The 12,775-nt window shown below is 42.1% G+C and overlaps 1 protein-coding gene across 4 annotated transcripts in view; it reads right to left on the bottom strand.

The window, feature by feature from the left end:
* The window catches only part of SEMA3B (semaphorin 3B), a 427,981-nt gene that overhangs the window by 23,117 nt on the left and 392,089 nt on the right, over positions 1 to 12,775 (bottom strand). For all 4 annotated transcript variants that reach the window (XM_085625087.1, XM_085625088.1, XM_085625086.1 and 1 more), the window contains 4 exons: positions 12,012 to 12,081; positions 7,528 to 7,672; positions 3,201 to 3,420; positions 1,790 to 1,881 (listed from right to left, as the gene is read on the bottom strand). In XM_085625087.1, the coding sequence (XP_085481213.1) occupies positions 1,790 to 1,881; positions 3,201 to 3,420; positions 7,528 to 7,672; positions 12,012 to 12,081 (527 nt within the window). The remainder of the gene's footprint in view (positions 1 to 1,789; positions 1,882 to 3,200; positions 3,421 to 7,527; positions 7,673 to 12,011; positions 12,082 to 12,775) is intronic.

The raw sequence follows: 12,775 nt of genomic DNA, 5'->3' as shown, positions 1-12,775 counted from the left end.
AATTGCGTTATTTAGTGGTTCTTTACTTTTTGACTTTATCATTACTGGAACCCAGGGACCCCCACTGAATCATTACAGGCAGCTGGGGAGGGGGGGGGGGGGGCTGGCCTAAGAATTTTCGATTATCTGAACCAAATAACAGTACACAAAATATACAGAAACAAACATTCATCACACAAATGATTAAATATGTTATATTTAATTCACTAACAAACACAAAACATTTTAAAATTTAAGGTTGGAGCGTTTCTAAATTCAATTGTCGCCACTCATCATCCATGCTACATTGTGTTTGCACTTGCGCTGCTCCCACTAATCAATCTAAGGATAGTAACTTAATTTTTAGCTTCCAATTTCAGTTTATTTCACATTTACAGAACGTTTTCAAATTTTCAATTGTACATTTTGCTTCTTCATTTACATGCACTTTATTGAACTTTTTAATATTATTAAATTTTCCTCTGTGGTCTCCGGATCACAGTTTAAGAAGCACTGGCGTGCTGCATAGCTAGGTCTGGTGCCATTAGTTCATAAGTGACAGAGGAGATTGTGTTTGTAAATATTCAGGAGAAGCGGACGTCGACAATGAAGAGATTAAAAGCAGTAATCCTTGCAGAAGTTCACACGGTGCCCGAAAGAGTTAAACACGAATGGATTAATGAGTAACTTAATTTATCTGGAGAGATATGTTGTATCATACTCCACAGTCGAACGTTGGATAACTCACCTTTTTTAAAAAAAATGTATTTATTGAATTTTATACATATGAAGAAACAGCTGCTACAATCGGCGCAGCAGGCAGAGATCTGCTGCAACATGCAACATGTAAAAGTCACATATCGGACCACAGCATCATTGGTACAGTGATGTCCGACTTGAAATTGTCAACAATAAACAAACACAACATAATAACAAAGGAAACAAGCTCATGAGACTGCACGGAAGAGGTAAGGAGTCAAGCCTCAAAGGAGGATAGAGAGGGAGACCAGAAAGGCGCCCGACAGATACAAAACACAGATCATGTGTGTAGACATGTCTTCTAATGGGTAGGGAGGGGGTAGAGGAGCCCATCCCAGGATGAAATGGTGGAGGGGAACCTAGCATATACAGGAGGGGGCGGCCATGTATTCTGGGGAGCGCATGATGTGATGTGGTGATCATATGACTACTAGACCAAACAGGCCTCACGCGGTGTCGCAGAACCATTCAGTTCTGAGTGTATCAGCACGTGCCCCTCGAGACGTGCAAAGGGGAAATGTGGGTTCAAGGTGGGCGCGCATAATGTTTGGCTTCCACATTAAGCACGAAGGTCTCCCAGCACTCGCTACTGGTGCAGGAGATCCCGCGCAGCCGGAGACCCCGAGGGGTATGAGCCTCCGTACGAGTCCATGTCAGTAGGGTTGCGGAGCCATCGCTGAGGGTCCAGTGTCGCAGATGACTTCCAGGCCATGGCCATCTGACGTTTGAACAGAACAAAGCGAAGATCTATGAATCAGTGTAAGTGCTTGCCTCCCTTTCTATGAGGGCATAGCCCGAGCAGGCAGGAGGGGGATGTAGGAGTGAGGGCGTGTGCTGCCATTTCCGCCAATGTTGTAGTTATTGTGTGCCAAGTTGGTTGCAATACTGGGCAATCCCGCATCATATGATAAAACCCAGCTTCTGGCGGTGTGCATCGGGGCAGACGGGGGAAAGCATCGGGAACATATGCTGGATGCGGTTAGGGGTGAGGTAGGCCTGATGTACATAGTTAAACTGTGTAAACCTGGACCTGGAGTTACGGATAACTCACCTTTAAGACCTGCAGCTCCTCCAGAAGAAGCTCCTCCATGTTCTGCCAGCTTTCTTTGGGCACTGATATCACCTTGAGCACTGTCCCAATGTCTGTGTTAGAGAAATACAGAAGGTGCACGTCAGTGTGGGTAGGGGCACTTTGGAACTTAGGGCAGAATCATGTTAAAAGGCCATCAGAGCTTCACAACAACCACTGGTCAGATAGTACCGGGTGGGCTTTTACTGAGGTGTAGGAGACATGCACTGTGCTGACCAATGAGGATCCACTGAGTTTAGGAGGCTAGGAACTTCATAATGAGTAAGGCTTAATGTGTGAGGCTGCCAATGCAGGGAATGATATGAGTGATGTGGTAATGGAGTGAGACACCATTGACATCTGTGTTGTCGGGATGCAATCAGATGCCACTGAAGATTACGACATCAGTGATGTGGAGATGGAGTAAGACGCCATTGAAGAGCTTGATATTACAGATGTGCGGAGGGAGTGAACCCTACTGAAGTGTATATGCCACTGGGGTAGCGTGAGTGAGAGATCTGTGAAGAATATGATGTTAGTCATATTGGTAAGGAGAGATACACTATGGCAATGTATGAAGTCATAACAGGACCGGTAATGTGAGGAATGATAGCAATGTGATATGTGTAATAATAGTGACCTAGCAGAATAATAGTGGCAGAGCGAAGTGAGGAGTGATTAGACCTGCATTGGTGGGGGAAAAAAAAGCTAGAGGAGGAATAGTGAAACCAGTATTGCGGGAAATGTGACCAGTGATTAAGGGAATTATGAGGCAGGTAAGTAAGTAAAAGTCTTGTAAAGCGCACAAATTCCAAGGCGTCTTGGTGCTAGCGTTCCACGAGTAAGCCAAACTGTCTACTTGGTGTGAGTGGAGAATAATGAAAAAAGAGATGTAGGGAATGATGGAACAAGCATTGTGGACATGGCAAAATCATAATTATGGGGAAGAAAGAGATATGATTTAGGGCATGACGATGGCAATGTGGGAAACACTGAGACAGATTTATGGGGGATGCTGGACCAATGACATGTGGGACAGTGGAGCCAGTGATGAGGGGTATATGCAACCAACAAGATGAAGAATGGTGATACAGTTAGGTGAGTTAAGTGATCACAGATGCAGGAAATGTTGCGGCAACATTTTTTGCAATGATGGGCCAAGTGGTAGAGGAATTGTGTTCCCAGTAATGTGAGCTCATGTTAATGACAATGTGGGAATGATGAGTTTAATTATATAGGGCCTGGACACAGTGATGCTGGAAATGTTGAAACAAGTAATGTAGGTAAAGACAGAACAAGTGAAGAGGTGAATGGCGAGAACAGAGATGTGAAAAATGATAACAGCAAATTAATGAACATCCTTCAGGGTGTCTGTGGCCTACACTCTTCTTACCAGTGCCTATGAAGAGGACGTCGTACTGCCCATCAGCGGCGGTCACTCTATCTACTACAATCTGCGTGAAGGTGTAGTTGACGTTGGTCTTTAGGAAGATGGGGCGGTGGTTAGAGGACACCACAGGGTTGTACATGAGTGGGTGGTTACGTGCAAACTGGATGACCTCATCTGGAAAGCTTTTAGTAGACTCAAAGCTGCCAAAGGTTTTGCTGGGGCACTGCGGGAAAGAAAGCGAGATGTGTCATTGACATGCCCAATAATGAACACATTACATTGATCAGCTGCCTCAATGCAGCTATAACAAGAAATCATGATCAAGCCATCAGCAATCAATTACTGCGACAAATGTCATGTGTATTGGCATAAAGACAAAATAAACTGAATTTGATCAGAGAGAAAAGGTACATAATCAAGAAATGGTGAGAAGGGTGTCCTCTTGCCTTCTTAAGAGATGTGTTAAGATGGCACCTACTTAAGGTAGAGTGTTCTGCTGCCTACGATCTGAATCTGCTACATCTTTAAAGCTGAGGAATCCATTGAATATTTGCCTTTTGGTCCTGTGAGAACTGTGAATCTGAAGGGTAGCTATCCTGTCTGGACTTCCACAATCTATAAGGCTCGGGAACAGCACTCATGAATGGGGTCTCTACTAGCAAATGTGTCTATCTGAGGCATAACTTTACTTCTTTCGTCTACCCCAGCAGGACTGGTAAGCCCAAATTATTGATCTGATGTCTGGGGGTCAACGCTTGCAAGAATTTTTACCACGAGGAATAACTTCACTGTCTAGAGACTGATCCTGTAAGATCTATAAACACGAGGAATAGGTCTCCTGGTAAGATGATGCCTTAGCGCCTATGGCACTGTGTGCTAGGAATATCAGGATATTCCCATGCCTGTTAGAGTGGCTGTGGCATTTTCTGCTATCTCTTTGACTCACTGCAAGTGGCATGTTTATGCCTAGACTTGGATCCTGACCACGGCTGTTCATCTGGACCTTAAGTTGCACCTCTCCAATGAGGTTGTTGTATTTTCCTCTTCAAAGTGAAATTGAACTAGCATCTTGGGCGGGGCAAGAATACATTTGCACATGGTTGGTCAATGTCTATAATAGCATAGACGCTGAAAAAATTGAATTGTTCTTGCAGGAAATAAAATGGTAATATTGATTCAAGCATTTGCATCCATCACATTTTGCTATTCGATGGAGTCCAATTGCAAATCCTGAGTCCGATCTTGCCAAATGTGTAAACCTGAGTGGAAGCTCTGCTGTCTGATCTGGAAAAAAAAACAGTGAACATAAAGGATAGCTCTGCTGTTTGGAATTTGACTTTGCAAGATTTTTAACTCAAAAGCCTAGCTCTGCTCTCCCTGGTTCTAAGCATGTAATTTATATTTGTCTATGAGATAGTTGTGCTGTCTAGAGTGTTACTCTGCAAAATCTGAAATGCAGTTGTTTTGGTGTGAGCCTTCGTGATCTGTAGTTGTTGATTTAGGTTTTGCTATGTTATATCTAGAATTTTAGCCTAGCAACTGACCAAGAGACCAAAGCTAATATATTTAAAAACGAATCAGGTCAGGAAAACAGAGCCAAAAATATACAACAGTTAAATTTCTTTTTCCAGATGGCGATCTATGCAAATTCTGCAGCTCATATGCCTCGAACATTTCTTTTTTACTATATAATCTACATTAGGTCTCTGGCTGCCAAACTCCACAGATCAGTGAAGCAGTAGCCATGCTTCAGAACTTTGAAGAAAGAACAGGGAGCACTCTCTGCAACCTCAATTGGAGAGATCAAATGCGGAGATGGCCTAAACATTTGGGTGCACATGGCTCAATTGGATTAAACTTGAAATCTCAAAATTAAAACCAGTTCTAGCCTGAGCTAAAATAGGCCAATAGCCTTCTGCCAAAGGTCTGAGTATCACAGGTGATCCTGTCCTTCACAGAAGGTTCAAACCTCAGTCATGCAGCTGTCAAGCTGAAGTAGCTGGCCTGCATCCAACCATGCAAGGATAGCTGACTTTTCCAAAGAGTGGCTGGCCTAGCAGCGGAATTGACCAGTTCTTTGCAAACCGTATGCATCATTTGCATCAGTAACACTGAAGGCCATAATTTGAGGACACTTTGGCCAGTGGACATACACAGATATTAAATAAAACTGGACTAAGAAAGGAGTCCTAGGAGTGCCACATGTAAGGCCATGCAAACCATAGACAAATGGAGGCAAAACAGCAGCCTGTGAGCAGTTCTTTATACTTCAGGTTACCCAGCAGAGCACTGAGCTCTTTGCCCCAATAAGTCCACAAGTTGATTGACAAAGATCTTGTAATCAACCGTGTCAGAGACTGAGTAGGACCATTTGACTATCCATTAGAGATGTTACAGAGGAGTCTCTTTTCATCCAAGGCATATAATTTGCCCGCGATGGGTCGTAAAGCTAATTGGTCTCAACAAAATATATATTGCAATTTTCTACTTAGGACCTTCTCAAGAATTTTAACAGGATAAAACAGTTGAGAAATTGATTTGAAGTTACTTGAGTCTCAGCAACACTCAGAAGGTTTTGCAAAATTGGGAAATTGCATGTTTTAAAATATTGGTTGTAATGTTCCCTGAGCTGAAAATTGCATGTTTTAAAATAGTGGTTGTAATGTTCCCTGAGCTGACACATTAAATGTTGTCTTTCATATATTTCATGATACATTGGGTACCTATTCTTAGTTGCCCCTGATGTTTGGGTACTCCAGATGAAAGCTATGGTATCATCCAATGAAAGCAATTACAAATCAGTCACCTGGATAGTTTAATTCTGAGAGTTTCACTCAATAAATTGGATTAGGTAAAACAGGTGCTGTGCCAATAGGACAAAAAAATAGATATTTTTTTTTATCAATTTCCAAAGTTTTATCAGAGAAAAAAGAGCCCAATGAGTAACAGAGAATTCATGAGGTTATCAAACCGCCACTGTACCTGGTTCAGGTGTGTCTTGGAAAAATTGGAAAAAGTCTTTGGAAGAGTTTGATACCTGACCTAACATGAGACAAAGTATTTTCCACCAGGGAAAAAGCTAATTTTATTTCCTTTTCACAATAAGACAGGTGGTGGGGATAGTTTGAGGACATTCACTCTGCCAACAAAGTTCGTGGTTATGTGTGTTAACATTACTATTATTAATTCTTGAATGAATCACTTACTACTTTTCCAGAACTAAATTTAGCCAGGTACACTAATCTCAGGTTAAAATACCTCTAATCTGGTCGTCAAAGCATTTTTATGAACATTTCTTCATAGCCTCTTAACCCCTGAATTATGTTTTTAAATGTTTGTAAGTGGGAAAGAACAAATGAATGAGTAAGGAAACTAGGAAATCCTCTGACCAGAGAAGCTGTAAAGTGTAAGTGGTTGGAAACACTGTCGGAGAAGCAAATATTAATTAGATCACTTTTCTACATGTGTGTGTAAAACTGGACATTAGTTGAATTACATTTAAAACAGACAATTAATTCATCCATGTTTAGGAACCTACAAAGCCATAAAGCTAAACCAATGTGTTAAATATCAGACAGCTGCAAGTTAAGAGGCCTAGAGACAAAGAGGGATCAGAAAATGTTTGTATATTCATAACTTTGATTGTATCTAGGATGTCTGTTTATCATGCCAAAGTTAGGGTTTGATTTAGTGAGGGAAAACAAGTCACTGATACACCCTCAAAAGAGCAAGTCTGTTCAAGAGCACATTTTAAAAGTAGGGCTGTTTCTGTAAATAACCTCAAGTCCTTTTTCAGTTACTAATGCTTGAATAATTGGGACAGGCACAGAAATTAAGAGGATGCTATCATCCCTCACCTGTTCTACGCCAAACAACACATATAATATCACCATTGTGTAGAAGCTGAAAGATATTCAGGGCTTGTGTGTGTAGTACGAGGGAATTAATAAGCACCAGGTTGTGGAAGTGAGTGTCACCGGTTTTTAATGGGGGAGTGAGGTGCAGTGATCTTTGTGTCTTTAAGATCTCTGTATCTTGGGGTATATGCCTCTGCTATATGCTGCTTGGGAGAGCTATGTAGCATCGTCTGCTGGCAATTGCCTGGATGCATGACCTATTTATAAAGTTTTTTTACTTGACTCTCATTAAGTCGCCTTAAGAGGAAATGTAGAGGAAGGCTGTCAAGGAACTTTAGATGAAATATATATCAGGGGAGTGTTTCCATCTCAGTGATGTGTATTTCAAATATGAAATTTCATTGCAGTTTATCCATCTCACACAATGTGTTTTTAAACAGACCACACTGACTCACAGTGAGGCAAGCTCTTACCATCCCTGGCCGTGGATATGGCACTCGTCCCTGGTAGGACACCCACTGGTAGTTGGGTCCCTCCTTGTGTGCAAATGGCCCCAGGAAGGCTCTTCTGATGTCATTCATAGTGTAAAGGCAGACAGCAGAGCCTTTGAAAACAGAGCTGGAAGAGATTAGAAGAATACCAACATGCATTTCAGTAATTGCAAGGAAATTAGGGCTGCTACACAGGAGGAGACCAGGACATCACACAGAAGGTCTGAACCCCAAGGGGATTTTCTAAATGCTACTGACAGGGTTTCTTCATGTTACCCTTCATGCTGTGGGTAGTGTCAATATAACAGAGCAAAGTTCTGAAATGGGCTAATGCCTGTTGCCTACCAAGCTCTAGGTTTCAAAACTTAGACAAAGCCTTTTCAATGTGCGTTTGTTTGGCATGTTTTACTTGGCGTCTGCTTCGGTCCATGTACCCAGTTTTGGTGCACTCGCTGTTAGCAGGTGATGGCTGGGAAGGGCACATGATGGAACTGACAGGCCTTGACAGGCCATCTGCAGAAGTAACAGGGCCCATAGTCTAGTAAAGGACCACAAAGATGCTGGGACTGGCAGGCGCGCTCGATTGCGCGCAGGGAGGTACGCTGGAAAAGAGTACATGATGTGAGGAAGGGGAGCACATGAATGTGCCCAGTGAGAGACAGGGAGATGGCAGGAGGAGACGTGTTGCCAGGGTTAAGCCAGTCATGTGGGCGGAGTGGGAAAAAACATGTGCGCACTGGGGACCTAGGCAGTGTCCTTAACAACGACTCATAAACAACGACCTGGAACTGAACCAAGACCTACTCAACAACTACTTTATTAAACAACGTATGGCCTTAACTACAACTCTGACCTATAAACACTAAGAAAAATGCAATTAATTGAAAGATCACTTTGAAAACTATTTTTAATTAACAATCTTGGACAGAGACAGTTTTGATTTACCATGTGAGGCCAATAGATGGCACTGTAGGATTGTTAACAACAGATGTTTTAATGCTGTAGTGTTTTTAGGTCGCGCCTGACCCAGCGCATGCGCTGGTCTGGCGAGACTTATTGAGAGGGCTCCAAAAAGTGCTACCAGGCCAGCCTAGAGCTACAGTGCATGTGCGCTGCTGATGCCTTTGTAATAAAGCACACTGTAGACTGGGATAAGAAGTCTTGGTGGTATAGTAGTATAATATAGGGTGCAATAGTAGGCCGAAGGATGCTCTAATACATCTTGGTAATATACAGGCACATGCATCAATGGAAAAACCGGTCGCAAACGGGCAGATTCTCAGAATCTGCCCCTTTGCGACCGGTATTTTTGCATTTGGGATGCATCATCCCAAATGCAAAAATCGCAATTTAAGGAATCTCTAAATTGCGATTACTTAAATTGCGATTGCATTTAAGGAATCCCAAATTGAGACTTAAATGCAATGCATTAAAGTAAAAAATATTAGCGATTTCGCTAATAGGGGAAGCAAATTACCATGATGTTGAACTTCATGGTAATTTGCAAAAACTTTGAAAAATGCACTTTTGTGCATTTTTCAAAGTTTCATGTTGCGCACACACATGCCCTTAGAGCATGTGTGTGTGCAACATACGTGCACAGATCAATTTCAGGGGTGCAGTAGGGTGTCATTTTGACACCCTGGCACCCTTGAAATTGCATGAGAAATTTGCGAGTACCAACTGGTACTCGCAAATTGCTCATGCAATCTCCAATTCATTCCTATGTGCCTGGAGGCCCATAGGAATGAATGGGACGGCATTCCTTAATTGCGACTCGCAATTTGCGAGTCGCAATTAAGGAATGTGTAGGAATTGCTATTTTTATAGCGATTCCTACATGCATAGGCTTTTGCAATTCCTTAATTGCGATTCCTTAATAATCGCAATTAAGGAATTGCAAAAGTCTACGTTGATGCATGTGCCTGATAGTAGGCTAAATATGCTGCACAAAGCGTTGGTAGTGTAGCAGAACACAGAATGCTGTAATTTATCTTGGCAATAAAGAAGGCTTAAATGCACTATAAATGGAAGAATTACTTATTCCAATAATGCATGTATTAGTGTTTGCTGACATCTTATGTTTGGATTTTTGCAACAGACTCCATCACTTCAGCCAAGTGGGGGAAGGCAAGAGGATTTTTGTTGTGGCAAATTTATATATATATATATGTGACCAAGACCACGGAAGTGGTCGAAACGCGTCGTCCTATACTGCTGTGCAAATAAACATTTCTGCATACAGATCAGTGGGCTCGTGGAGACTTTGCTTTTGGTTTCTCCTCACTTGGTTAAATATATATATATATGTATATATCTTTTTTTTATCACATAAAATTCCTTTCTCCACCAGTCCACAAACAGCAAGCCATGTCAGAGCACGGTGCTTCGATAATTTTTATTGCAGGCAATAAGACATGATGCGTTTCGACCCTTATGAGTCTTGTATACATAACATCCTGCTTCCTCTAAAGTGCTTTCATGGATCCCAGCACTTCAGAAGACCAATTGCTTCCGTGAAGAGAATCACCTAAACAATGCATAAAAGATGTGAATAGTGCAATGTGAAACTGAATTTTATAAAAAATGTACCCCCTTTTCCAGTCTTAATACTGCAATTTATTATCATGCTTTACGTAATAGGTTTTGACACAAACAAGAGCAAAAGTTTAAGTAACAAAATATCATCTGCCACATTTAATAACAATTCCATAAACCATGCCTAATATCTGTCATGGATACAGGAACAGGACTCAGAATGTCAGGTCCTCCATGTTGCTTAAATCAAAATATCAACACAGTCAATATCTCAAAATAACAAAAACTTAAATATTGTGTATATATTCTTTACTTACACAGTTAGACTTCCTCTAATTCAATGTGGTTTCGAGCTACTATGTGAGTACAGCTGGATTTATGGAGCTGTATAGATATTAATGTAAACTACCCTGACTGTGGCAAACATATATATACACACACAATAATGAAGTTTTTGTTGAAACCTATTATGTGAAGGATGATAATTGATTGCAATGTTAAGACGGGGAAAGGGGTAAATGTTTTATAACAATTGAGTTGCGCGTTGCACCATTCACATCGTTATGTATTGCTGAGGTGATTATCTACCTGGAAACAACTGGTCACCGGAGGTGTTAGGAAACTATGTAAACACTTTATTGGAAACAAGACATTATGTGAACAAGACCCATAGGACTTGAAACGCATCATGAATTCTTACCTGCAATAAAAATTATCGAAGCAGAGCACTCTAGCGTAGCTTGCTATTACCGGACCAGCTGGGAAAGGAAATTTGTGTGGTATAATAAAGGACACGAGGCTCCTGCAAGCGAAGCCCTGATCCCAGTGCATGGAGTTTGATTGGTCTCTGACTGGTGGATGGAATCTATCTATCTATCTATCTATCTATCTATCTATCTATCTATCTATCTAGCTAGCTAGCTAGCTAGCTAGCTATCTATCTATATATATTTTAGTATATCTCCACATCAACAAGATCCGAAGAGCCGGGGCTCAATATATATATAAATCCAAACAAGTTAACTTATTTTAGCATTATTCCCTATGGGGCTTAATTTTATTTTCTGTGCAGTACCTGCGCGTGGCCATGTGTGGTTCTTGACTTACTCCAGGTATGAGCAGGAGTACACTAATGACTGTTTTGGGTCCTAGTAACTTCAGTCGAGCAGTCTGTGAATTGCAATGGACTACTATTTTGTGTGTGGTTGCTTCTCATATTGTAAACCCCTCCCATTTTGTAGTAAGTATTCCCTATTCTCCAGCTCATCCCCCGGCCTGCTCGCATTTTCTATTAAAACATGGGCTATATGTGTATGGAAAGCTCTGCACTCGGGCGGAGATCTCAGCATCGAAAAGATAGGGGGCACAAAGGTGGAGGTCTCCGTGTGTTTTGTAGTACGTGTGAGAATGTGCTCAAAGTGTAGTGTGTGAATAAACACCTATGGGTATTGTGTGTCCTTATCGACAATTAAATCAAATGCTTTTTCAAAGTCTGTCCAAGTGGTTAATTTGTAAAAAAAATACGTGTCGGGGCTCTCGTCAGGAGACAGCTTAATCCAGCCCATTTCTCCTGCCGCGCCACCTAAAACAGAACTAACTACTAGCCATGAAAATGGGGAGAAGATGTGGCGTAGTGGCTAAAGCTGCCGACTTCAGAGCTGGGGAACCAGATTCGAGTCTCGGCTCAACATGCTGTGATTCTGGGAAAATCCCTTAATCTCCCCCTGCCTACCATAAATGACTGTGTCCTTAACTGGTGCTCATGAAAAGCACCGGTGTTGATGATTAAGTGCCGGTACTGAGCACCGGAAACCACCAGCTCAAATGAAGTACTGGTCCGTCCTAGTTGAGCGCTTCTCGTTTAGAAAGCGCATTCTCAGAGATACCGTAGACCAAAGAAATGTGATTTTCATTCAATGACATCTCACCTGGATGTTGAGAAAACTGCGTAGACCAGAGGGTTGCGTCGGTCTTTTGTCTGCAGGAGAAAAACGTCACCTGGAGAGAAAGAAGTCACCCAGTGATAGATCACACTTCTATACTTTATGTTAGGCACTGAGCAAACCACCTTTGTACTGAGTACTGAACAACACAACTTTATATTGACCCTTGAATAAACCAGATTTATATTAACCCCTTCAGTTCCACGCCCTTTCCCCGCCCTGTGCCGGCCGTTACATTAGCGGGCGGGGTTCATGACGAGCTGGACTCGTCATGGGCACAGCGCAACCGCGGCCCATGACGAGTCCAGCTCGTCATGGGCACTGAAGAGGTTAAAGAGTGGAGAGTAATAATATGAACTGGGCTTTACACAAGACAATCTGGAGCTTTTGCGGAGTATTGAGTAACACAGGTTTATACTGAGCATTGAATAACACAGCATTAAACTAAGCATTGAGCAAACCAAATGTGTACTGACCCCTGCGTGACACAGCGTTATACTGAACACTGGAGATCAGCCTCACACGGGACATAGAATAATGCAGGTTTGTGCATGCACTGATGATGACAGCTTTCAACGGAGACATGAACAGCACTGCTGTGTACTGAGCACTGCATAATACAACTCTGCACTGAATACTGAGCAACATGTGTTTGCACTGAGGAAAGAACAGAACATTTTTGCAATCGGACAACATGGATTGGCTCGTGACATGCGCATGCAGCCAACATTACAGGACTGAAGTCCTTC

This window comes from Triturus cristatus, chromosome 9 (assembly GCF_964204655.1).
Source record: "Triturus cristatus chromosome 9, aTriCri1.1, whole genome shotgun sequence".
NCBI classification, from domain to species: Eukaryota; Metazoa; Chordata; class Amphibia; order Caudata; family Salamandridae; genus Triturus; species Triturus cristatus.
Note: the sequence above shows the minus strand (reverse complement) of the source record. Positions and strands in the feature narration are given on the sequence as shown.